This window comes from Pinus tabuliformis, chromosome 1_2 (genome assembly GCF_031772625.1).
Source record: "Pinus tabuliformis cultivar Carrire ecotype Pingquan chromosome 1_2, CPIR1, whole genome shotgun sequence".
NCBI classification, from domain to species: Eukaryota; Viridiplantae; Streptophyta; class Pinopsida; order Pinales; family Pinaceae; genus Pinus; species Pinus tabuliformis.
Window position 1 is genome coordinate 565,537,893 of NC_142298.1, and position 26,538 is coordinate 565,564,430.

At 38.4% G+C, this 26,538-nt stretch overlaps 1 protein-coding gene across 1 annotated transcript; it reads left to right on the forward strand.

The window, feature by feature from the left end:
• The first annotated feature begins 1,797 nt into the window (after window positions 1-1,797).
• Window positions 1,798-6,619, forward strand: LOC149206863 (DNA glycosylase superfamily protein). Its single transcript, XM_089395610.1, has 4 exons — window positions 1,798-3,380; window positions 3,489-3,689; window positions 5,921-5,977; window positions 6,133-6,619. Exons 1-4 carry the CDS (start codon window positions 1,926-1,928, stop codon window positions 6,403-6,405), a joined length of 1,986 nt encoding a protein of 661 aa, XP_089251736.1. The 5' UTR covers window positions 1,798-1,925; the 3' UTR covers window positions 6,406-6,619.
• The last annotated feature ends 19,919 nt before the right edge of the window (window positions 6,620-26,538 follow it).

Sequence of the window (26,538 nt, forward strand, 5' to 3'; positions counted from 1 at the left end):
TTGGATCTTTCCATTCTTGACTATTTTTATTGGCATCAAGGGGGTGAGAATACCTTTTAGAAAAGAGGCAAGCATTTTAGAGCTAACTTCGCTATTGATAGGAGCTACAACGAAAAGTTGTGCTTTTGTAATCCACTAGTTGCAAAATGGTTAAGCCATTCCAATTAATGAGAATCCTGTCAAGCAACCCTTTGTTGAGATCAATTTCGACACAAATGCGTGCAAAGGTTTAATACGCCTCCCAAGCATGTTTGTATCTATCTTAATAAAATAAAGTAGTGAGTTTCCTATATAAACTAAGATATCCAAAGTTAACAAATGAATGGGCATATTAGGAAGTATTACCCAAATTGGAGTGGCTAGAGTTGTCATGGATAAAGGGTTGAATTTAGGAAACCATGGCTGAAAGGAGAGCACAAAGCAACCCCCAAACCAGAGTACTTGATAAAAAACTCTTTGATGATCCTCTCGATTTTTAAAATAAACCACAAAGAAGCCCTTCGAACAAAAATACATATCCATATTTAGGGACCAAGTTTGATGCACTCATTCCTAGAGCACAAATATTGATGGTCAACGCTCATTAAAACAACAAATTATGACATTTCACTCATAGGCCAAGAAAAAAAGATCCGGATTGAGAGTCTTCCACCTATAGATTTGGAATATCTTCTGTTTGTTCTACAATGAAGGTTGGCCCTGAGAGATATTTGGGAGTTGGTTGCGAGATCCCTGGCTTTAGAGCATCCTTAAAGGATCGTGACTGAGAGGAAGAGGGTGCACCCCAACCTTTGGCTTCGTTGTTCAATTTGTAGACTATTAGGAATAAGGCGTCCTTGGCTATGCCATAATCTTTGAGCAAAATCCCTTCCTAATATTTCCTAACTCCATGTAGGAGTTGCATTAAGAGGGAAGGGATTCCTAGTCAATCTTGAATTTTGGCCACGAGTGTAAAGATAAAATTAGCGACTTTCACTTGTAAAAACAAAGGGTATCCATGAGAGTGGCCTCACAAAGACCAAAAAGCTCAAGAAATTTGAAGCAATGGCATCACATTGGAGGAGGGAAGAACCTTGTTACAAAAGAAATCACCCATAGTTTAACACATTTATAGTGATGGCACTAGAATAAGGGAACTTCCAATAAAAAGAAGAATCTTGAAATTGAAAATCCCCAAAAATAAAACAACTTCATAAAACTTTAAAATTTCCATCACAATCCAACAAATATAGAAAATCTTACTAAAATTGAAATATTTCATTTTAATTTAAATCATTAATCATCCATTAATTTTATGAGATCATTGATAAATACTTCCATCAAAATATATAAAGATGTTTTTATAAAACTATTATCATTTATATCTCTATTATTTATACAAAATTATTAAAAACTCCCTTTCTATGGATTTTTATAAAAAAACCTTTGTGCAATGGTAAAAATTACCTCATTTTTAACCAATTTCTTTAGAATTTTTTTAAAGATGATCTTAAAAAACCATAAAATAATATATTTAAAATTTTAATTTTATTTATTAAATAAAAATTTAATTTTATATATTAAATAAATTGATTATTTTCATGTAAGTTAAATCAATGAAACTAACAACAAATATTTTAATCTAAAATATATTAAAAATAATAGACATTTATGCACACCGAAAACTGTCTGTTTAACACCGTTTCTTTAAGTCTGTCCGTTCTTCTCCCCGTACGATACAGGTGGGACGGACTACTCCGTGGGCCCGTTTACCAATCAGAGATAGACAGCTCTTTCGCGCCATTTCTGCAAGCAGCGGGGAAGCATCGGGCGGAGCTGGCACTCCATCTTATTGTATCATGTGTCGACGCACAAATGAATGCGTTGCATGCTATTCCTCTCTGTCCACCCTAATAGCTCTCTCTTTCCGAACAAAATCTTGATCGATGGACTCGTTTTTGTCATCCATGGATTCGCGGGATGACGAAGAGGAAGGTTACAGTTCAGATTATTGCAGCAACAACAGAGGAAGCCCCGAAATGGAGACGAAAACAGCTGTTCTGCATCGGAATCCTGCCAAGAACGGACTCACCAACCCCAGAATCAAGAGAAGGCTCAATTTTGAGGCAAATCGGCGCTCGGACGAGCAATTTCGGTCCAGGGACGCCATTTTCCGCGATTTGGAGTCGGTGCTACGCGGAGTTCTCGCCGTGAAACAAGAGAAAGACAGGCCGAGGAAAAGATTGCATTCCGCCGACGAGATTTCTACTCCTGTGAAGGTTTTCAAACAAGGTAAGGATCTCAAGCCGAACGATGAGGTTGTTAGAGCAAAAAGACGGCTAAATTTAGCGGACAGCGGAGGATCTTTGCCGCAGATCAAGAAATCTAGTGATGTTTTGAGCGAAGGGCAATTAAATGCTAAAGATTTCAGGGAAATCAGAAAAAAAGCAAAGCAGAGTTGTCTAAATCACATGTTTGGTAAAAAAAATCACAAATTCAGTAAAAATATAAATGAAGAACTTGCAAATGGAGCTATCGATCCATGTTTCAAGAAATGCAGTAAAGATCTAGTGACAGACCTTGGAAATGAGAATATTATCGAAGATATTAAGAAATGCAGTAGAGTTTTGGTTAAAGACCATGAAAATAATGAAAAGATTGAAAAATGCGTTAGAGATTTAGTTAAAGTCCATGGAAATAAACCTGTTGATGAAAATCTTGAGAAACGCAGTAAAGATCTAGTTAAAGACCATGGAAATGGGCTTGTTAGTGAACTTTTTGCGAAATGTCATAACGATTTGCTTAAAGGCGATAGAAATGGACCTGGTAGTCAAGATTTTGAGAAAAAAGGGCATAGAAATGAACCCATTAGTGAATTTGAGAAATGCAGTGCAGCATTAGCCGAAGGGATTGCAGCTTCATCAGCGAGGGAGAATCCTGTATGTTTAGAAAGTCCAAGGGTGGAGCTCCGTACAGATTTGGAGGAAACAAGTCTTGTGATTGAAAGTAACGGACCTTACCCTAATTTTAGCCGGCCCAGTCCGGAAGAATGTAGAAGAATCAGAGATCAGCTGCTTGACTTGCACGGTTTTCCAAAAGAATTTGCCAGGTTTAGGCCAAAATTAAATGATAAAGTTGTGGTAGCAGCAACTACACGGCGGCATCTATTGCTTTTGGATCAGAAAAATGGGGCAGAAAGTGTAAAGGTCGAAGATAGCAATGGAAGGATTTCCTCCTTTGAAAAACAGGGACCTGAAACTATTCATTCGGTTGCCCCTTCTGAAGCGCAAGAAACAATGTTGGATTCTTTGATAAGCACCCTGTTGTCACAGAGTACCGCTGAGGCAAATTCGAGACGAGCTTTCGTTTCACTTAAGGCCAGATTCCAAAGCTGGGAGGAAGTAAGTGCTTCTGCTTTTCTTCAATAATTTGCAGCACAATTTCACAGTGGCCATTTCCTGTAATTTTATCCAGCATTAATGATGACGACTGCTTTATTTTGTTTGCAGGTCCTCAAGGCAGATTCAAAGGCTGTAGAGGACGCCATTAGGTGTGGTGGCTTAGCCGAAACAAAAGCTTCCAGAATCCGGAATATTTTAGACACCCTGTTGAAAGAGCGGGGAAAGTTATCTCTGGAGCATTTGCGTAACATGCCTGTAGACAAGATCAAAGCGGAGCTTTATCGTTTCAAAGGAGTTGGCCCCAAAACGGTGATTTCTCTTGCATAAAAACTCTGGTTCTAATATTTAAGCCAAACATGTGTAGCTAAATGCTGAATGAATTCGATTAATGTCTGGGGTATGTTGGATTCCCGGCCTTTGTTTTTGTTTATGATCAATTTAAAGAAGCAAATGTTTTCAAAATGCCTTGCTGTTTTTTGAATAATCTGGCCGGTGTAATTCCGTAATTGTGCATTGGGTAGGAAGTTTTGCATGAAATTAAAATCTGTTGTTTTTGGTATTGATAATGGGATGGCCTCAAGGCCAAGCCAGGCTTAACTCCCAGACCTGCATGGTTATAATTTACCCCTATGCTGAAATGCAGGCCCCTTTTGTAGTATTTGTAGTTTTCTGAAATTCTGATATATACAGCAGCATTCCAAAATGCCTTGTTAAATGAATTCCTATCATCTGAAGACCACCAATGTTTTCGTACCATTATACACGTCCATTAACTCAAAAAAATGTTTGCATACAAAAAAGGTTTTTGGAGTAGTTTGCAATTGTCAAATTCATTCAAGCTGTGGAGTGTTGGTTCTCTGGCGAGGTTGATAGCTATCCACCAGGGTTCCACTCTCACAATGATCTGCTCGATCGCAAGGTTAAGATAGAGTGCAAGTCTTGGGCAAGTTTGTTGGAATAGCTACCCCCTAGACCCAGGCATCTAAGCCAAAGTTCTCTATATGCATTGCGCCTCCTCTGTCCAAAAGGAAGTTGACTATTGATAATGTTCAGCTTTTATTGAATATTGTATTATTGATTCTCCCGCACTGTCAATTTTGACCAACCTTAGTGTCTTCTCTATCCCCTTTCAAATTTGGCGGTTTGATTTCTTTCGTTTTGTCCAAAATAATTTTGCAATGATCTCATGGGTCAAAATGGGCTTAAGCAATCAAGTGTTGGGATGAGTTTCGAAAGGATGAAGCAGGGTGCAACTTTCAAGTGTAGGGAAATTTTGGTGGAATATATACTCAGACTAGGCACCGAAGGCAAAGGGACAAAAGGAGGTTTGCTGTACAAAAGGAAGTTAATTATTGATTATTTTTCTCATTAACTTTTGATTTTCTTTTACTGTCAACTTTAACATGATTATGGAAAAGGGCAAGAACATTTCCATATGGTGTGGCTTTGCCAGAATGCTAAGATCTCAAAGTTCATAGAATGACTCTATTTCCAAATTCTTGGGTAAAACGAGGCTATTGGAGGCCCACTGCATATGGAAGGCAGCGCTTTGTCTTTAAACCGTAAAGTCTCTCAATGTTGCTGAGCCACAATCGGGTTAGACATGCCCATCTGTAACTAATGGTGGCTAGGCCATACATACTTCAAGTCTAGTCAGGGAACATAAAAGTTAACATACATAAAAATAAACTGAGAACCATTTTTTACACTACACATTCCTCAGTCTTCTAGGTGTTAGCATGATGACCCTCGAAACATAAAATGTAAATTGGTGGATTCAGATTCAGATACTATTCTAAATCATATAGGAATTTGTATATGGTGGATTCCTGGCTATATTTGAATTCAGAGATGGTACACAACGGAAAAAACTGCTCTGGATCTATTTTTGGATTTTGATTCGGATATGATACAATGTGAAAAAAACTCCAGGATCTATATTTGGATTCAGATATATGGTACATTACAAGAAACAGTACCGGAAAGTTTCAATACAGAAAAAATACAAGAGTGTAAATCACTAATAAAAAATGCAAATTCTTCAAAATTTTAGAAAATAAAAAAATATAATCTAAAAATTCAAAGCTAAATAACATCGACTCTTCCTTGAAACTTGAAAGCAAGTTGCAACATCATTAACATGGAAACTTTGTGTTAAATGCTTTTTGTCGACAAATGAAGCCCCTCGAAATGAAACAAAAAAATATTTGTTTCTAGTTCCCTTGATTTTATTTATTTATTTTCTGTAACAAGTTAGGGTTTAGGTTTGTTTTTGTTGTATGGTACAGGGTGACTTGTATGGTACAGATTCAATTTGATATGATATGGTCAATGATATGTCGATCATATTGAATTCGAACCTGACAAAAATTCAGTTCAATTCAAATTCGTACCAAAATTCAGACAAGAAAAACCAAATTCTTTCACGGTCTGATATGCTAGTGGGAATTGTCATGATAGTATTTTTAATTTATGTCATTTTTCTGAGAGTAATTTGTTATAGTCCTGTGTTTTCTTTAGCTAATGTTTTATATCTACAGGTGGCATGCGTATTGATGTTTCATCTGAACCAAGATGACTTCCCCGTAGACACTCATGTGAGTATTCTTGTTGACCAAACAAATCATGAGTTATTCTGTTTAGCTGGCCTTTTGAAAGGACATTTTAAAACCCCAATTACTTTTATATTGCTTTGTTGCATCCACTGTTTGTAAGACTCTACTTTTTAATCTGGGGAGCTACTTGCATGCAGGTGTATCGGATAACAAAGTCTCTTGGTTGGTTACCTGAAGAAGCAAACAGGGAGAAGGCATATCTGCACCTAAATAGTCGCATCCCAAATGATCTCAAATTTGATCTTAATTGCCTTCTTATTACTCATGGGAAACGCTGCCGAAGTTGTGCAAAGGGGGGACGTGTGCAGCAAGCCCCTGATGGTCCTTGTCCTTTATTAAATTGGGGTTGCCAACAATTAACTATCCCTCAGTCCAATGCACAGTCTAGTGAACTTGTTGATTTTTGCTAGAGTTGTAGATTATTCTTAATCTCTTGTATAGTGTTGTGCCAATATCATGTTGAGAGGAGATATAGATGGAAGCGGCCGTCTACTGTTTTTAGGTAGATTTGTGTCATCCTGCAGTCGGAACCAACAGAGATAGAGGAGATGGAATTTCTTTTTTGAAAGCTAAAACTGATTAAAGCAATGGCCCTAGGGGTCATCTATGCATTTTTGTTTTTAATGTTTTGTCTAGTGCTGTATCATATTATTTGACAGGAGATGGACATGGAAATGGTCGTCTACTTAATTTTTCAAGTAGATCTGCGTCGTCCTGCAATGGGAACGAGCAGAGCTAGAGGAGATGGGATTTCTTCTTTGAAAGCTAAAATTTGCCACTCGAAGTTTCCCTAAAGGAGATGTGCAGTTTGATTTTGCATCATTTGTCAAAAATATCGTGGATGCTTCATACAGTGGACTTGCATTTGTAAGCATGCCCCGTGCCTCAAAAGGGTGAATCACAACATTCCATGTCGTTGTGCTACGAAACACACAGCTCGCTTTCTCATACCGTGCTAAAACCATTTTTGGCTAAGTTGCTATAACAAGGGGTTACTATTCCTTCAAAGTCCCTAGGATATGCACTTATGCCCCACTGTTGGAAACATGCCTTTAGAGAAATTAATTGAACCTTGCTAGCTAGCTAACATGCTACCATCGTCACATTAGATCACGATCAGATTGGCTAGCCTCCACAAATTTTGGCTAGACCTTGCATTATGATAATTTAGATGGGTTGAAATTTCATTAGATTGATAGTTGTTACTTTCCAATAACCTTTATCATTTTTGTTGCAAAATTTGATAATGTATATACCGAAAGAATGACAAATTAGGTCACAATCAACCAAGAGCATAGCGATCTGCTTATCATAAACAACGATTTTTTTTGCAACAATAACATTTGTGGAAGTACCTTTGAATTTGGAGATCGGCATGTCAACCCTTCTATTTCTCGTATATATCCCCTTGTGTTTTTCCCACACAACATCCTTTACACTGGACGCAACCTCTCAATCAACTTGTTTTTTACTATTGGTGCAATGCTCCAACTATTCACATTAACAAATCTATAACAAACAATGTTGCAAACATCGCAATCCGGATTAAATCAGCGAAGATCCGAAATCTGAAAAAATAAGAAAAATCGCAAAAAATTGGCAAATACATTTTTTTAATATCTAAAGCATTTACAACATAAAATAAATGCATTGACACATAAATATGAAAAAAGAACTAATATATAAGATGTGTAATATCATGTGTAGTGCTACATCACACATAAAAGTGAATCATGTTCTAAATGTCTTAAATACTAAGTCTCGAGTCCCAACTCAACGTCAAAATATCAACAAAAAATATAATAATGTATCTCATAGGATGAGTCATAATGTCATATATAAAGAAATGAACAAAATAACTAATACTATTGATTTTCTCTGCCTTTTTGGCGAGAAAATGTAACAACTTTCTTTTTAAATGAGAAGGCGGTGGGGCTGGTAGTGGAATTTGTTGTGCTCTAGAAGCTGAAGAACCAAGAGCTATAGGAGGTAGACCACGTCTTCTACTGGTGACAAGTAGGTTGTGTCACCTCCTACTCCACCTCCTCCACTACCTCCTGTTCTAACCAATCAAGGGTTGACTCCGTGATAAGCCTCTCGGCTTGAAACCTCCATGCAACAGTGGTGTCAATTCCATCTAATGAGATGGTCTCCACATCAGGTGTCCTCCCAAGTTGCATCATCCACAATCGAAGATTGTAGTAGATGTAGACCATGTCATTAAGTTGTTGGGACTCCAACTTGTATGAAGGTCATAAATTAATAAATTATAAATTAATAATTATAAAAAATATTATTTAATGAATTCAAAAAATTTGTTGGAATATTTTAACTTGTTGCGTTTCTTGGTGTGTATTTTTTCAAATAGACTCCAGTTGCACCCGCATTCCGAGGAGCTACAAGATTGGTTGAGCACTTGAATGGCAAGCCTTTGGAGATTGAGTACTCTGCCACCATAGCTTTTCCACCATGCATTTACAACAAATAAGATAAATATAAGAAAAAAAATTAAAGTTGAAAGTGTTGATTTGGGGTAGTATCAGATGTGCTCTAGCCACGAAAATTGGTGGAGTGGCTAAGGCACATGAGATCTCCAATACCCGGAAAGGGTTGGGCAGATTCGAAACAGTTTGGGAGATATTAAAATAATTAATATTTTTAATGGAGTCCCTAAGTCTAAACTTAGGGAAATTAAAATATTAATGTGAATTAATATAAAACTGTGCTAGAATGGTCCAAAAGTCATGGATCAAGTCAGATATTATCTTAGCCATTGATTAGGGACTTAATCTCGGCCGTTGAATTGTCAAAACGAGGAAAGTAAGAGGAGGCTTGAGGGTCACTTGGAGAATACACCAAGAGATCAAGATTTCGATTTCCTGGGGCTGAGTTTGTTGAGAAAGTTGAGAGAGTGATCTGGAATTGTAGCTGAGGGGCAGTGAATGCAAAAGCCAGAATTGCTGGGAACTGCCGGAATTGCTAGGGAAGTTGATGCAGAGGGTAGAAGCCGACACCGCTGGGAACTGTTAAGAAAGCCAATGCAAAGGACAGAAGCAGGAATTGTCGAGAATAGCCGAAACTGCCGAGAACTGTTGGAATTGTCGGGAAAGCTGACGCAGAGGGTAGAAGAAGCTGCCACAGTCTCTAGAGGTTGACGTTGGGTTTTTCGTGAGGCAGATTGGAGTTGACGAGCTGTCGGAGTGTTTATCTGGGGTTTCAGCGAAAGCAGCTGTCTCTGAAGGAGAGGTACTACTGCCAAGAATTTTCTCTATTGGGTGAGCCGAATTTGGCACCTAGATTGTATTCTGAAACTGCTTAATAAATCAAACCCTTAGATAGCTACATCGTTTTCCTGCATTAGGTTTTTCCATGGGCATTAGTCCAAAAATAATGGTGTCATTTATGTGTTTGTTTTTGTTTCCTTCAGTTGATGATCTGTAATGTGTTGAATATGTACTTGTGTTTATTTTAAATATTTACATGGTAAATAACTTGTTAATTAATCAGAACAAGTAGGAAGGAATAAATTAGAAAGTACATTGACGGTTTTTAACTGTTAGACTTAGAAACTTCAACATGGTATCAGAGTGTGGTTGTAGATCACAGGAGAACTGAGGACATCAGTCGAACAGAGCAACAACAACAGAAAACAGTTGTCCCGAGTGACAAAAGTTGTTCCTAACAGAGTAGCAGCAAGAAATGGGTGACGCAGTGCCTGCGTCATCAAGATTGAGCTAGGAAAAGGCTGAGGGAGGCAAAGGCAAGGTCACGCAGAGGCTAGGAGGGCTGACGCAGTTGGCTGAGGATGCTAATTTGCCGGTGTCGGGATTGCGCAAAGTCAAGGAGCTTTAACTTTCAGTTTGTTGGGGTTTAGGAGGCTGTGGGTAAGTTGTAGAGTGGACCTGGTGGGGTACTGTAGTCAGAACAGTACCTAATAGCGTAAGGCCAAGGTAGAGCAAGTTGCCGTCGAGGCAGATTTCTAGCTAGGGAATCCGGATCAGTGTTGCTGTTGCACAAACAATTGGAGAAGGGCAACTTGACGTTGGCAGAAGGATTTCCAGGTGGGAAATAGGCACTGAGAGGGAGTTCAGAAGAGAAGTTCCAGATGAAAAGTAGAGAGACTTGGCAAGAGTCGAACCGATAACTTCCAAACGGGAAGTGGAGAGATTCAACAGAGGTCTAACCGAAAACTACCAGAAGGGAAGTAGAGAGACTCAGTAGGAGTCGAACGAGAACTTTCAGACAGGAAGTGGAGAAACTCAACAAGAGTCGAATAGAGAACTTCCAAACGGGAAGTAGACTCAGCAGGGGCCGAACAGAGAACTTCCAGGCGGGAAGTAGATAGACTCGGAGGAGTCAACAAGAAGAGCTGAGAGATGGCCATGAATGGGCTAAGGGATCAGGACAGGTTGGATGAGGCATCCAACTTTGTCATCTGGAAGGTCAGGATCCTTTCTATTATGCGTGCCATGAGTGCTCATGTGCCACTTCAGAAGAAGCGGGGAGACATCGAGCTGTAGTCAGGGGGACTACGGGCGATGAGGGGTAGGATCTTCAAGGTACCCAACCTTTTGGATTAGACCTTGCTACGAGAGACCCAAAGAGGAATAGTAGTACTGGGGATGTTAGTAGAGACAGATGCAGATGAAGCGATAAAGGAAGCTACAATGCAGGTTTCCCAAGATAGTGTGAGAGGCACGTGAGTGTTGCACCAATGCAGGATGGCACAAAGAGGTGTGCAGTGGTGCGGGATGCATGGAGTTGTTGCAACAGTGCAAAGGTTAGAGAGGGAGCACTTGTCAGTGACAGAGGGAGCTTCAATATCAAGAGTGTTTCTAGCGTAACGAAGATGTCAGAGTTGGAAGATCAGTTATTTACTTCTCAATAACTGAGTTGCAGTGCAACAGGTAGTAGTGGTAGTGCTATGGGCAACATGATGAGGGGTGTTGCAGTGCAGATGCAACAGTGGTAGTGGCAGGGCCATGGGCAGCAACACGAATGCAAAGGGAGTTGTAGTCTGAATGCAGCAGTGGTAGTGGCAGGGCCATGGGCAGCAACACAGATGCAGAGGGAGTTGCAGTATGGATGCAACAGTGGCAATGGCAGGGCCATGGGTAGCAGTACAGGATGTAGCAATGCAGAGGATATTGGGCAGCAGGCCTAGCATCAACACAGGGACCAATGCTAGATGATCAAAGTGATGCTCAATGAGGAGTATTACTAGAGCACAGTCCTCGCTAAGAGGGTGTGTTGATTTGGGGTAGCATCGGATGTGCTCTAGCCACGAAAATTGGTGGAGAGGCTAAGACACATGAGATCTGCAATACCCAGAAAGGGTTTAGGCAAATTTTAAACAGTTTGGGAGATATTAAAATAATTAATATTTTTAGTGGAGTCCCTAAGTCTAAACTTAGGGAAATTAAAACATTAATGTGAATTAATATAAAACTGTGTTAGAATGGTCCCAAAGTCATGGACCAAGCTAGATCTAATCTTAGCCGTTGATTAGGGATTTAATCTCGACCGTTGAATTGTCAACGAAAAAAGTATAAGAGGAGGCTTGAGGGTCACTTGGAGAACACACCAAGAGATCAAGATTTCGACTTTCTGGGGTTGAGTTTTTTGAGAAAGTTGAGAGAGTGATTTGGAGTTGCAGCTGAGGGGCAGTGAATGCAGAAGCCGGAACTGCAAGAACTACTGGGAACGCTGAAGCAGAGGTTAAAAGCCGAAACCGCCGGGAACAGCCAGAACTGTCGGGAACTGCCAGAACTGCAGGGAAAGCTGACGCAGAGGGTAGAAGAGGCTGACACAGTCCGTAGAGGTTGACGCTGGAGTTTTTTGTGGGACAGATTGGAGTTGAGGAGCTGTTATAGTTTATCCGGGGTTTCAGCCGGAGCATCTGTCTCCGAAAGAGAGGTACTACTGCAGAGATTTTTCTCTATTGGTTGAGCTGGATTTGGCACCTAGATTGTATTCTGAAACTGCTTAATAAATCAAACCCTCAGATAGTTTTACTGGTTTTTCCGTATTGGGTTTTTCTGGGGACATTAGCCCAAAATAACGGTGTCATTTGTGTGCTTGTTTCTGTTTCCTTCAGTTGATGATCTGTAACGTGTTGAGCATGTACTTTTGTTTATTTTCAGTATTTACATAGTAAATAACTTGTTAATTAATTAGAACAAGTAAGAAGAAATAAATCAGAAAGTACATGGAGGGTTTCTAATTATTAGATCTAGAAACTTCAATAGAAAGTTGAAGCAAAGTATGAACTTGAAGAGACAACGAATTTTGAAACAAACTAAAGCTTACCTGACATTTTAGTATTCCTATCATGGATAGCCATGTCAAAGCTAAATGTGCCACCTGTCATTTTGTATATCTTCATTTATTTAGAGATTTATGCACGTTTTGCTGGAGATGACACCATATTTTGAACACAAGTGAAAAATCCATCCATGACCTCAACATCAAATAAGAAACCATAAATGTAAGAAAATGCAGAGTTTAAGCAGATCCCTGCAGCATGATTGAGACGATATTGTTCCATCACTCATCAATCACTTCCCATATGAGTTGTTTCTCAAACCCGTCATCCCCCTTTTCATCATAGTAGTTGTGAATGGATCCTTTGGCCCTATCCATGGCCTCATACAAGTAGCCCATTATGGGCTTGTCTCCATAAACTAATTGAAGAACTTTTACCAAAAGTTCAGAAATGCTACACACCTCCTACACTCCCACCCAAAAGCTTCCCTGGTATGAAATTAACCTGCATATGGACTCTCCCTCTAGTTTGCAGTTATATGACAAAGCATGTTACTTTTCTAAAAGAAACATTTTCTTCACATCCCACATAGAATTCATGAGGGATTGAAGAGATATGAAACTAGTGGCAAACTGTGTAATGGCATGGTGCACCAACTTGTTGCTAGTGAATGTTCTCATCAAATGAAGCATAGATGCATGATTATATATGAATTTTGTAATTCTTTTTGATGATTTAACAATAACTTTGACAAAATGAATTTTTCTTATGTCCCCCAACATCAAATCAATGCAGTGTGCAGCACGAGGTGTCCAAAATAAGTTAGGATGCCTCTCCATAAGCATCTTGCCAACAACAACATAATTTACAACGTTGTCTATTATGATTTGGACAATATGTTGTGGACCCACCTCTTGAATTAACATTAACAAATCATATTATAATTGTGCATCTTTGATATATGCAGATGCATCAACAAATTTCATAAACATTGTCTTCTTGGGCCAATTAACCAAGAAGTTAATAAGGCTTCTACCCTTTTGATCGGTCCAACCATCTGACATCGCAGGTCATTCCGTGTGTGCCCGTGATCCCCTAAACTCCTTCAATCTCTTAGTGCACTCAACCTTTTCATTCTGAAGAATGCGCCCTCAAAGTCATCATATGAAGGGGCTTTGTACCCTGGGCAAACAATAGCAATAACGTTAGTCACAAGCTGGAAAAATGGATTGTTCCTAGCAATGCTGAAAGGAATATCACTCCAAAGAAAAAACTTGTCCAACAACTTGTTAGCTTCTTATTTCTCCCTTATTTTAAGAACTGATGTGATAAATGGTTGTGTACGAGGTGTGGTTCTAAGAACAAAAAATGATGAGGTAGCTAGGGAGTTTGGTGTAGATGTTGATGGTGAAAAAGACCCAATACCACTCTCATGGTCACCTCCCAATTTGCCACTCCACCCCCTGCCATTTAACTCTTTAGCGTTGCCTTGGACAATTTGGTTGTCTCTATTTTTTTCAATGATTTGGGGGCTTTTCAGATGATTTTTGGATTTGTATTTGAGTAAGACTCTACCTCATGTCCGAGAATTTGTTCAGGGTGGAACTTCAATCCGTATACACCCCCATCATATGATGCCAACATAGTTTGCAAGTCAAATTTGATCTGCCAAACCCTCCATCAAGTTCACCAAATTCTCACAGAGGGTCCAATTTCCCTGGCATGTTTGCAACTTTATTGAATCTTGAGTTTTAATGTAATTGAAGTTTGAAGTGTGAACCTAGGGCACAAAAAGAATTGCAAGTTAAACAAATGAAATTAAAATTTGCATACAACAATTTGAATTTTTGACAATAAAAGAACCCTCAAATACATTCAAACCCAAACAAAAATCATGGGAAAAAACTAGGGCACAAGAATAAATAAAACAAATAAAACTAACAATCAAGATTTTGCATTTTTGACCAAGAAAAACCTTCTCCACAAGTGTAACAAAAATGACAAAAACAAAACACACTCAAATCCAAACAAAAATGATGGAAATTGTATGGATGATAAAAACTCAAGGAAAAACAAAAAAAAAACAAAAAAAATAAAGGCCAAATTTGATGCCCACACTTGAAAACCACACCCTGTTGAAAGAACTTAGTCCTTTTTTTTTTTTTTTTTTAAACTTGTGATGCTAAATTCCTTCATTTTTCTCTTCTCTTAGATGAGTTCGCCTCTTTGTTAGCTCTCCCCTCTGCCCTCTGTCTGCAAAACGAGGGAAAAAATACCAAAAATTAGCTTTAAAATCACATTGTCGCATGACCCAGTGATTATTTCTCATCGACTCCCAATTTTTTCACATCAAAAAAATCGCTGATTTTGTTGGACGATTTTATCGACATCAAGAAAAAATCCCATTTTTTGAACAAATCGTGAACGAGTTCCACTTTGCACAATCCAATAGCATTGCCAATGTTCATTGCATCTAGTTGTAAATGGTTTTGATAACCACTTCTTATGTCAATAACAAATACACTCTCTCACAAAGCAAGGTTTGCAATACTCTCAACCTCCAATCTTCAAATATCAGACACTTCCATGTTCTAACTCACTAAACTCCCATCTTCTAATGCTAATAAGTTCCAATGCACATAGCATTATACCTCCATGGTTTTGATAACCACTCCCCCTTCTTGTGTCATTAGCAAATGCACTTTTTCTCACAAAGCAAGGGTAGCAACATCCTCTCAGCCCCCAATCTGTAAATTTCACACACTTCCATGTTCTAATTCACTTAAATCTCATATTCTATTGATAACAAGCTCCAATGCACATACAATTGATCCCAGAGGATGGCATGTTGGTGGCCGTGTTACAATGTAGCATGATGAAGGATAAATGAGAGAGATATTTGAAAATCTTTCAAATGAATTGTGACATGAGGCATATCAATTCAAGTGTTTATATAATCTAATCAATTCAAGTATTTATACAATCTATTAGTCTTGGGGTTCTTCATCAATTTGCTATCTTTGGTGGGATTCTTTTACATTAAATATTCATGTTATGTTGTGCTATGATATATTTCTTACACCTTGTATTTGTTCTCTTACATTGTTATGCAACCAACTCACAGAAAGATAGATCAACGACTTAAAAATTATCCTCTTCGAAGGAGAAACCTCCTTTACATTACATAAATGAACAATTATTGGATTATACAAATGAAATACATTACACTTACAACTCTCTTTCACATGATGACACCTCATATTATTAATTCGACATAATTTGTAGCCTAAAAGATAAACACACCTTAGTCATGCAAATAAACTCTTATCATTACATTAATGCAATTAATCACGACCATGTAAATAAACTCATATTTAGTCATTACATTAATGTGATTAACCATGACCATGTAGTATGATCATTATTTCCAACCCCTCCCCTTGTCCACTCGAACGGGCATTAGTGATCACTTTTGTAGCAAATTGTTTAATCAACTTCAAGTGCGTCACACTCCCTAAAATGCATGCACTTTTGTTCAAGTTATGATAATACATGCATTCATCTGACTTACTTGTCACAACACCATACAAGTCTCGACATCTTATTTATCCTAAGAAAATCACTTTCCATTTGCAAGATTTTGAAATTTTCCCTATGTTAACACGATTCAGCGTGGTAATTCTTTGATTTTTTTGTGTATTGCCAACCTCTTATGCTCATTCTTGGGTTAATTGAGAGTTTGAAACTCTTCCTTGAACCCTTGGTGTTTTCTCCATGGTCATTCAAAATGAATAAAAATGGTCAGCAGACACATGAGGAGGTTAACAAAGTTCAAAAGATCATAATTTCATTTTTGTAAGCTAAATAAAGCTCTTTAACCTCAAAACTTATTTTGAGGTAAAACAAAGCATTTGTATTTTATTTTTCCATTTCATGTAATTTGATGTAATTTTGGTTTCTATATGTAATAAATGTTCACATGCTGCTCTTGGTTACTTGATGACATTGCCAACTCTTGCCACTGCACAAAGACAAAGAGATTAGCATTAGTCCACTTGTCAAAAGCCAAAAGTCAAATATCAACAAAACAAAGTATTTCAAAAAAGCAAATAAACATTATAAAGTGGGTTTTGATAAATGAAAAATCAAAGGGTTGAAAAGCTATAAAAGGCCATCTATGTCTTATGTCACCTCATTGTGGAAGTTAAATGGCAATGGAGAGATAAAAACACGATTTTCAGTTGTCATTGAGCAAAAGAAAACAAGTCTCAGTGTTTTTGAAGAAATTCAGCTAGCGCTGTGCATTGGATAGGTGTTGCGCACCTGTCAGCTAGCACTATGCATTGGATAGGCGCTGCGCACCTGTCAGCTAGCGTTGTGCATTGGATAGGCGCTGCGCACTTGGGAGCTCTTGCCAGTGTAAAATAACACTGGCGCTGCACATACAATTGGCATTGCGCCCCTGTTAAACACTCCCAAAATTCTGCTAATCACTCAAAATCCCTCAAACCGCCTCAAATATTCAAAGCTCATCCCCTTTACAAGTAAGTATTATTTCCACTCTTGCTTAAAAGAATTTTTGCACTTAGTTTGTCGGGAGCTTGTCTCTTAAAAAATGAACCCTAGTTGTCATTAAAATATTTCCACAATCCACTGTTTTATTGCTGTCATTCCTTACCTTGCTGATGTTCCCTAAAACCTAACCCCCACACAAGTTTCCCTAAATATTATTCCCTTCATGTTTTCCCATTCCCACACATAACACTCCCAAAACCCTACTTACATACACAATCCTTGAAACCCCATACCCTACATACAAACCCTACTCACTCCCCTTATTCCCTAAATCCCCAAATTCTTCACTCCCTTAATCCATTCATATCCCCATTTCACCTCACTCATTTTCCTTATTTTTTAAATCTCTTCATACTCATCACTCATCCACCCTACTCCTTCATTCCTCACCAGCATTTACAATCATTAAAACCAATGGACAATGATTATGAAACTGGGGAAGAAACCCTTAGTAGCAGTTTTAGGGAAAGAAATTTGCAGTAGAAGAGACCTCACAAAGGGGAAAAGATAAACAGGGAGAAGCCCATTAGTCTAAGAGAATTGCTTGCTTGTTCACTTGTCATCTCATGTTTCAAACATCAGTTTCGTTATGGTTTCTGTGAAATGGTGGAGAGGGTCAAATTCCATCATGAATTAGCGAGGCTATTTGTGACACACATGGACAATAATGATATAAAACTTGCTGGAGTTACCTTCACTTTGTCACCTGCTATCATTTCAGAGGTTACATGCATTCCAAATGTAGGTGAAAAATGGAACAAAGGAAAATACATTGACATGGAGTATTATGAGCCTTACATCAAGGCTACATACCATGGCAAACTAAAAAAAGTGTTTCCCTTCAAATTCTTGGAGGACAGGTTTGCTCCACTCATGAAAATCATCATTAAATATTTTACTTGTGAAGGTAGGTTTTCATGGTTGTATGCCTACCACATTAGAATATAGATGCATTTTACTAGAGTGAGAATGATGGATATTCCTTACTTCATGTTCCGGAATATTGAAAAGATGGCACACTATGTTAAGAAAAAGCCATATCCCCAACAATTGAATAGCATCTACCACTTCTCTGTGATCAAGATCATTGTCTTACATTAGTTGAATCTACTGAATATACCATGGGAAACCTTCATTTCTCATGAGGTGTTCAAAGGCCCTCAAATATTTTCATCAGTGCATCAGAAGGAAGGTGGACCTTCAGGATATGAACAAGTCAAAGAAACTGAAACTGTTGGAGTGCCAGTGTTTGTCACTTATTAGAGATGCACTATGAGACTTTTTGCAGCTTCTAGGCGAGTATTATCTCTACAAGGAGTGGAAGGGGTCTCACCTTCATCTACAGGCCACAGGCAAATGCTATCTCCACAAGGAATGGAAGGGGCTTTGCCTTCTTCTTCAGCAAAACAGGTACATGTTGGGCAGCACAACAAGGACAAAGGTAAAGCCAAAGGAAAAATGAGAGAGGTGGATCTTAGTGATGAGAAAGAGAGGGACTTTGACCTTGTTGTTCATGAGGAGACACAGGGAATTGATGTCATTGATGTGGAAACTCAAAGTACAAAGATCACTAAGGACATCATCAAGAAACAAGAGGCTGACATTCAAGCCTTATCAATCAATTTGGAGAGGGAAAAGTGGATCATCAATTACCTTGAGCAAGAAAACAAGCAATTAACTGATAGACAAGTTATCATAGAGTTGCAAATGATTAAGGAGAAGCGGCAAGAGGCAAAGATGGCAAAGGTCAAGATGACCTCCATTGAGAAAGAAATTGAGAACGATCGAGAAACTTGGTTAGAAAGGGTTAACATACGCCTTGAAAAGCTACTTGAGAAGGCCAATAAAGAAAATAAGATGCTTCACCACATGGCTTATCACTATATGACCCAGAACAAAATATGCAATATAAGGATAAGGAAGCTTAAGGCATGATTGAGAAAGGCTTCGAGAAGCAAAAAGGAGAAAAACAAATTGGAAATCCTAGTTGATGCTTCATTAGCTCATCAAAGCAGTGCATGAGGGTGCATTGTGCCAATTTTGGGACAATTTTGGTAAAATTATGTAATTTTGTAATTTCGAATTTTGCAACACAAGAAATCCCAATAGGCGGTGGCGCTGCGCTTTTGACTGGGGCACTTGTTGGAGGAAAGGCTTGCATATTTGAAATCAACATGAAAAACTAAGCGAACCCAGAAAGTTTCATCAAATTTGGAGCAGATCTTGGTCACCTAAAGGCCAAAAAACCATCAAAAAATGAACTCTCTCCCATTTTTTGGACACACAGGAAGCAGTCTGGGGAGATTCTACTTTTGAGGAGGTAAATGACCTCCAAATTCAGAAATTCAAGATGTTTCAGAAAGTATACAGGCAGACCCTTCCAACAAGCCATCTTGGGCTCAATTTGGTTAAGGGGAAGGCCGCAAAACTGGCTTGGAAAAAGCATTGTGCATAGGATCAGGGGCGCTACGCATAGGATGAATTTTGCCAGTTTTGCTCAAAAATTAAAATTTCGCCTAGTTTTTTCTATAATTTGAATTTTTCTCTCCTTTTGGATGAACCTATGAATGTAAATGATGCTATGGCATGTAAATTTAATTGAAAAATGACTCTTGAGGGTAGATTCATCATTTTGAGGTGGTTTGGGGTTGAATGAATCAGTTTCCTTGGTTTTAGAGGCAAGTTGTTCCACTGCCTATATTCCTATTCTAAATTTAGATATGGTTGAAACCACCCCTCTTCTCATGGATTCGACCCCTGATGGCTAGCACAAGTGGTTTGGTGCCTATATTATGTACTTTCTTAGTCATTTGTAAAGGTTGGACTCTTGTGGATGCTTTGAGCTTCATTGTGCACTTGTATCAGCAGTTTGGCAAGGAAATAAACCAAGATTTGCAGCTATTTTTGTGGGATTCTTGTGGTAATGTGTTTTTGCATTGTTTCTTCTTCTATAATTAGTTTTTCCTATGTCTTATGTGTGCCACAATCTTATTCATTCTTCTAATTAAATGAAATCAAGATAGATATGTGGAATACATTGGTTACAATGCTTTGCCTTGGGAATTCATTTAGTTTTTGATTTTTTCTATTGTTTGAAAAGGACTCATGATCTGCATGCCCTCCTCAGCCCCTCACCAGTCTTAGACCTACCATCTCACTCAATTCCAAGTGCCAAAACACCTACCTACCTCGCCCCACAGAACACCCTGTAATTCTGACTCGATTTCCCGGACCCAAAGTTGCCTGCTCCATTTGATCCAGCAACAAACCATCAAAATCGAACAAAAAACCCTAGAACTACTATACCTAGCCTAAAATCCATATTCAAATCAGTCATCTCAACTGAGATTGACAAGGAGAGAGCCCTCTCATTCACATATATTTAAATAAAAATAAATAAAAAAATAAACACATGAACTAATTAATTAACTAATTATTAAACATTTATTTTTAATTCTAATTTATCCCATAATATTTCTTATAATAGTATAAATTTATATGTAATTTATTTAGTTTTAAATTAAAAAGAAGATAATAAATTTTCCCTTAATAATTATTTATTAGGTTGTTGTAGCGGCTACAACCACCCTCCAAAATTTTGCCTTAGCCTGTTTTGGAGCCTCACTACCAACCTGACACAACACTTTGTCTTGCTTCGTCAAGTACTCAAGCTTCAAGTGTTTTCCTCGCACAAAGGCAGCCTATCGATTACAGTTGATCCATTCCCCTCACAAGCTGCTCACCTGGACTTGGTCCAACTGCAGGCTGAGCAGCTTCCCCTTGAAAAATTACGCATTTCTGGAGGGAAACCAGCCTTCCCTCCAGGAATTGCGCAATCCTCTCTGATAGCCTGGTAGGCTCCAAGATTGCGCAATCTTGCGAGCCAACCCTTCCAGCAGGATTTGCGTAAATTTTCCCAGTAGCAGGCTGTTCAGCCATGGATTTGCACAAATCTGGGCAGCAGTCAGCTGCTTTGCCTAGAAATTGTGCAAATCTCCTGGGCAGCCAGCCCAACTCCTAGCCAAAAATGCACATTTTTCTCCAACAGTCGAGCACTAGGCTAGCAGTCAGTAGCCAGACTGGAATGTGCATTGCGTAGTTCCAGCAGTCAGCCAGTCTCCCAGCAGCCTAGATTGTGCCTTGGGCAGTCTTGGTAGTCCGTCTCCCGACCTTCTAGCTGAAATTGTGCAACCTTCATAATAATTCACCCAGGTATGTTGCAAGTCATTTCTCATGTTCATTTTGGTTTTCAACTGACAGATTTATTGCTATAAGTGTTGCCATGTCTCTAGGCATCGCAGGTGTTCATCTGCCTCTCAAAAGTACAAGAATAATGGTTTCTAGGAGAGCAGAGACGAGGACATAGTTCAAAGAATGCTTGGGGATGTAGTGAATCAAGTTTCTATGAGCTTACCTACTCACGAAGACATCAAGTTGTTCGTAGACAAGGACATCAAGCGGCAACATCACAACGAGCAACATCATGAACAACAGCTGAAGACAACATACCAAATGCAACGAATGCAAGAGGAGGGTTGTTGACAACACGGAGGCGGAACAAGGTTGCAAGCTCAAGCAGGTCCATTGATGATGAAAGCAACTTTGGAGACTCTAGATATGGAGTGACAACGCGACATGAAAATCGCGTGAGGGCACAAGATGTAACAAAGAAGGAGTTGCATGTGCTGAAGCAGCAACTGAGGAAGAACATGAAGCTACGCAGACAGACAAATGAGTTGCAGCAGGATCAGGAACAACAGTGGGTGCAACATGTGCTCATAGATGAAACTACGCTCGAACAAGTTAAAGATCCATCCTAATAGGTAGCATGGAGCAGACATGGTGAGCAATGTGGTTGATCGCATGCAAGGGATTCAACAGCATGCATGTCAATTTGCGCACACATGCAATCCAACCCATTCAACACACTCACCAAGTCGAAGACAAGAATCAAGTCCAACTGGAGCCGAACGGGTACTTCGGCAAGTTGATGCGCATGACCACTAGCACACACTTGAAGATCAACACAGACACTATGCATCAGTGTGTTGTCGGTTCAGTTGCACCCAAGAAGACCATGCACATGTTAGCAGATGAGTTAGGTGAAGGGGTCGAACCAATGCACCAGCTGCAACGAGAGCAAGAGTTTGCTTCAACAAGATGTCACCATTAGGTGCATGCACACCATCACAGATGACCAAGCTTGGCATCAGCTCACCAGCGTCACCATCACAAGCATGTCAAAGAGTTGGTCTCACCATAGCAGACCGAGTGGTATTGTAATATGCCTTGGCTTCTCCACTGCACGGAGCTAGTACATCTCTTTGGAGGAGAAGGCAGATGTGGTTGTAACATTCCACTGTTGGGACTAGCAGGTTTACATGGATGTATTGTATGATTGTGACTTACACTTCTTTATATAGAAGAGCCAACACATTTTCATGCATATGTTGTTATTGTAGTTGGAATGCTTCATTTTTTTTAGTGATATGTGTTTTTTAACTTACGTACTTGTGTATGAACTGATTCACATGCACTTATATGGATATTGTTGTTAATGTGTTGCATATGTTGTTAATGTTGTCACTGTCTGTGTCGACTGCTCTGCTGGACATCAGACAAACCTTTCACTTGAACCTTGCTATAACAATCGTCACACTTGTCTCGGACTAATCCATCAATGTTGTACGTGTTATCTTACCTTGTATGATGTGACTGCCGCATCCGAGTGGACTGCTCCGCTGGAAGCTGTGCATGTCCTTTGTGTTGTGTGTTCCTAGTCGAGTTGGGACTGATCCCTTTCAATCTGGAACTCACCTTCACCTCCTTCCTCCTTTGAAGTGTTGGAACCTCTCATACACCTTCCTTGACTCACTACATTAGTCACACCCTTGCTGCTGACAGAGTTATTCTACTTGCCTCTATGTGACACCACAGTCAGGCATTACCTTACGACCGACTGTTGGGACTCCTACACCAAATGGTTTGAGGTCTAATTGAGACTTCTTACCGGGGAGATCCCCTTAACATGTTGGCAGGTCCAACACCGTTAACATTTATGGCACTAGAAGGAGGGTCTGATGACAAGTTGTGCCCTCTCATCCAGTTTTGAACCTTTGCATGTCTTTCTTGGAGTCTTGCACTCTTCTTCCCCCGAGGTGTTTTTTGAATCGTGAAAATGTCTCCATATCAGGGAAGATTTTCAATGTGTCGAACCATTTATGATTTTTTTTACGGTGTTGATCTTGATCTGTCTCCATTTCATGTCATTCATTAGTTTAGCAATAAATATGTTCGAAGAAAATGTCTTCAGTGTTTTTGAGCATTCAAAATACAATGCATTTGATCCTTGTACATTATAAAGACAAACATGACATTTCCTAGGGCATAAATTTTCTTTGGATTTACAAAGTCGAGATGTCCTAATTTTGCATAAAATGATCATTGTTGTCTTTTACCTTAAAGTGTGACATTAACATTTTTGGAAAACCCTCCACAATATTGTCTTAACAATGTCTAATTTGGGATTTAACATTTTAGTTGGACATTAATTAGCCCAAGGAAATGATTTTTACATCTCGTCTTAAGAAATGTCCTATTTTGATTTTGGAGAAATAATGCAAGTTTCTTGTAACCTAATTCTAGTGAACATATTCAAGTTTAGTAAAAAAATGGCATCAGTGTGTAGGGAGTAATCCTCTTTACAATGTCATTGATGACATCAAAGTTAAACTTTCTATTAACTAGATATGGAGAAAATACCAACTAATACTCTTCAAAATCCATGTTAGTAAAAAATCATCCTCAATATTAAGAGAACATGTTAACAACTTAGTAAGAAAACATCCTCCATATGCAAGTAATCCTCTATACACCAATACCGATGACATCAAAGTTCAACTTTATAAGAAATAGTTATGAAGAAAATGGCAACTAATACTCTTAAGAAAGCATGTCACATACAAAAAGTAATATGGGATATTTTTTCGCTGGAGCTTTAAACCCATATAACCGAGGGATAGCAATGGGGATGGACTAAAAAATCAAAGTTTCTAGTTTTTCCCTATGATAGATGCTCTTCTTCTCTCCAATAGTGTTTTTTGTGACACACTGCTCTCCAACATGCATGGAATAACCTCCATTGCTTCTTGCTACCTTTTTATCTACTACTAATTGTTGTCATTGCTTCATATAGGAGTGCAACATATTTTCGAGTTGCCACATCGCACTACAACTCTCCATTGCTTCTCTGCTCCTTGCAACTCACTCTTCCTTTGCACTACACAACTTATCAATCATGCTACCTTTTACTAACAAGGCGACATTCTAATAATTCAAAACAACAAATTTATAACAAGCAACTCCACTACTCATTTAAATAATGTTACACGTGTGTATTGCTTTGCCAAACATCCCATCATCATAGGGGAAAAAAATGCGCATCTCACTTAGCCCATAGAGCCCCATTTACTTCGATCTAATATATCATCCATACACTCACATAATGTGTCACTTAATGTTCCATGCCTTTCTTGACTCTCAAGCATAACTTCACAAACTAAAGTTCCCGAAATAAACGCTACTTTACAAAAATCATATAATCTCATAGCCATATAGAGCTCTCCACTACTTTGATAGCTACTTTATGCGTCAATATAAAAAAAAATTCTCTCAGATGGCAAAGATGGCAACATCCTCTCAACCTTGAATGTTCAAATCATGCATTACCATGTCATGACTCACTCATATTTTTCTCGCATGTCACGCTAAGAAATTCACATGCTCACAGATCTAATAGAACATATAACGATGTCTTGAATACAACATAGAATGGAGGATAAATTAAGAGAGGCCTTAAAACATTGTTTTGTAATTGAATTGTCACACAAGAAGCATATGAATATAAGTATGTATATAACCCATGAGTCTTTGAGCTCTTTAGAGTACGAGATTCATCTATTCCAATGGTTACATGAAATATTCCCTTGTGACATCTTCCTTACCCCTTGGACACATTCTTTTATGCATCCTTGCTATATTCACTTGTACCTCTTTTACAAAGAGAACTCACATTTTTTATTTATCTGCATGGTATATGAACATCGGGTAAAATCTACCTTGGTCACACAAATGAACTTCTCCAAGCAACCATTACAATAATTTAACTAATCATGACCATGCCAAATTATTATTATAAACCTCCCCCCACAAATATTTTATCGATGAAGACAAAAATTTATCTATTGTAGCTATATTGAATACAACTAACAAATATTTAACCCATGTTCAAGCATTGATAGATATCAATTTTGAGAAACTTCACTCTAGCTAAGCTAACAAATGTTTATCCATCTTCAAGTTATGATAATTATACATTTTTAAAACCTTCACCTGGTCTTGTTCATTGCATATGCATATCTATCAATACATTGCTCTTTTATTCAACTTGTAATATCTATGTGATATATTCCACTTCCTTTGCAACTTATCTTATAATCCTAATAAGGTGTATAAGAAACAACTTTAAAATCATTTATCTCTATTTGAAATGATAGAGGTTGGGATTCCATTGTTCATCCATACATGCTTGAGTAATAAGTTTGTAGTATCTTTCCCTATTATGGTTTTTTTCATAACACGTATTATTGTCTTATTAATTTGATCAATTACACCCAAGGTATAGATATATATTTCTAGGTAATTAGTAAGAACCTTAAGATGTTTATTGAGAGGAGAGCCCCATAGTTCCTTGGTACTAATGATGGGGTGTCAAGACTTAACCTTTTGTTAATTAATTGTGATATGCCACAAAATAAGCAGTCCCTAATGATACTTCCTATTTCTTATCAACTTTATTGTCTCCAAAAAAACATTGACTTACCTTATTTATCACATCTTGAGACACTCTATCTTGATTCAGAGTTTTCCCTAATGATGTTTCTATACTAGTTATTCTCACTTTGTGATTAGGACATGATCAACTTAAAATTTTGTGAAATTGTATTAATATACTAACTTAGGCTACATTAAAAAATTCTATTGAATGTGTCTTTGTTAAAATTGGAAACTAGGGCCAAACTCCATGTGGGTCACCTTATTCATGGCTGATAATTTTTTTCCTAGATTCCTCTCGTCGAGAGGTGTAGAATTGATCTAAAGATCATCCGATTCCGATAAGTATTTATGGAGATATGAATTTATTTTGATTATGGAATAATTATCAAGCCAACCAACAACTCATGTAGGTTTAGAAGCCCAACAGACGCATCTATTCATCATCAACATTTGTATATAAATACATGTCTTTTCCTCATTTGGACACACACTGATCATCACATCTCTCTCTCTCTCTAGTGCGTGGCGAAATCTTGCACTGGTGGCAGCGAAATCTTGCATTGGTGCGTGGAAAAATCTTGCACTGGTGCGCGGTGAAATCTTGCATTGGTGTGCGGCGAAATCTTGGACTGGTGCACGATGAACGACTCAGCGGTGGAGACTTGACAAGTTTGATCTAGGGTTTGCTGCCCTAGTTTAGGGCTGATCTGGGGTTTGCTACTGTTGATATAAATCAGATCTTTGTACTATTTCTCTCTGTTGAATTATTGAAGATAAAGGAAGATTTGATCAAAGGGTTTCCCCATATTGGGGTTTGTCCCTGGCTAGCCGCCACATCTTGTGTCTCTTGTCTTGGCTTGTTTTCTGT

What these genes read in the sequence shown, in the direction of transcription:
- LOC149206863 (XM_089395610.1), top strand. Translation starts at nt 1,926, where the DNA reads ATGGACTCGTTTTTGTCATCCATGGATTCGCGGGATGACGAAGAGGAA. An exon ending in AAGGAGTTGGCCCCAAAACG is followed by an intron (nt 3,690 to 5,920) that starts GTGATTTCTCTT and finishes TTATATCTACAG; the next exon opens with GTGGCATGCGTATTGATGTT. An exon ending in ACTTCCCCGTAGACACTCAT is followed by an intron (nt 5,978 to 6,132) that starts GTGAGTATTCTT and finishes ACTTGCATGCAG; the next exon opens with GTGTATCGGATAACAAAGTC.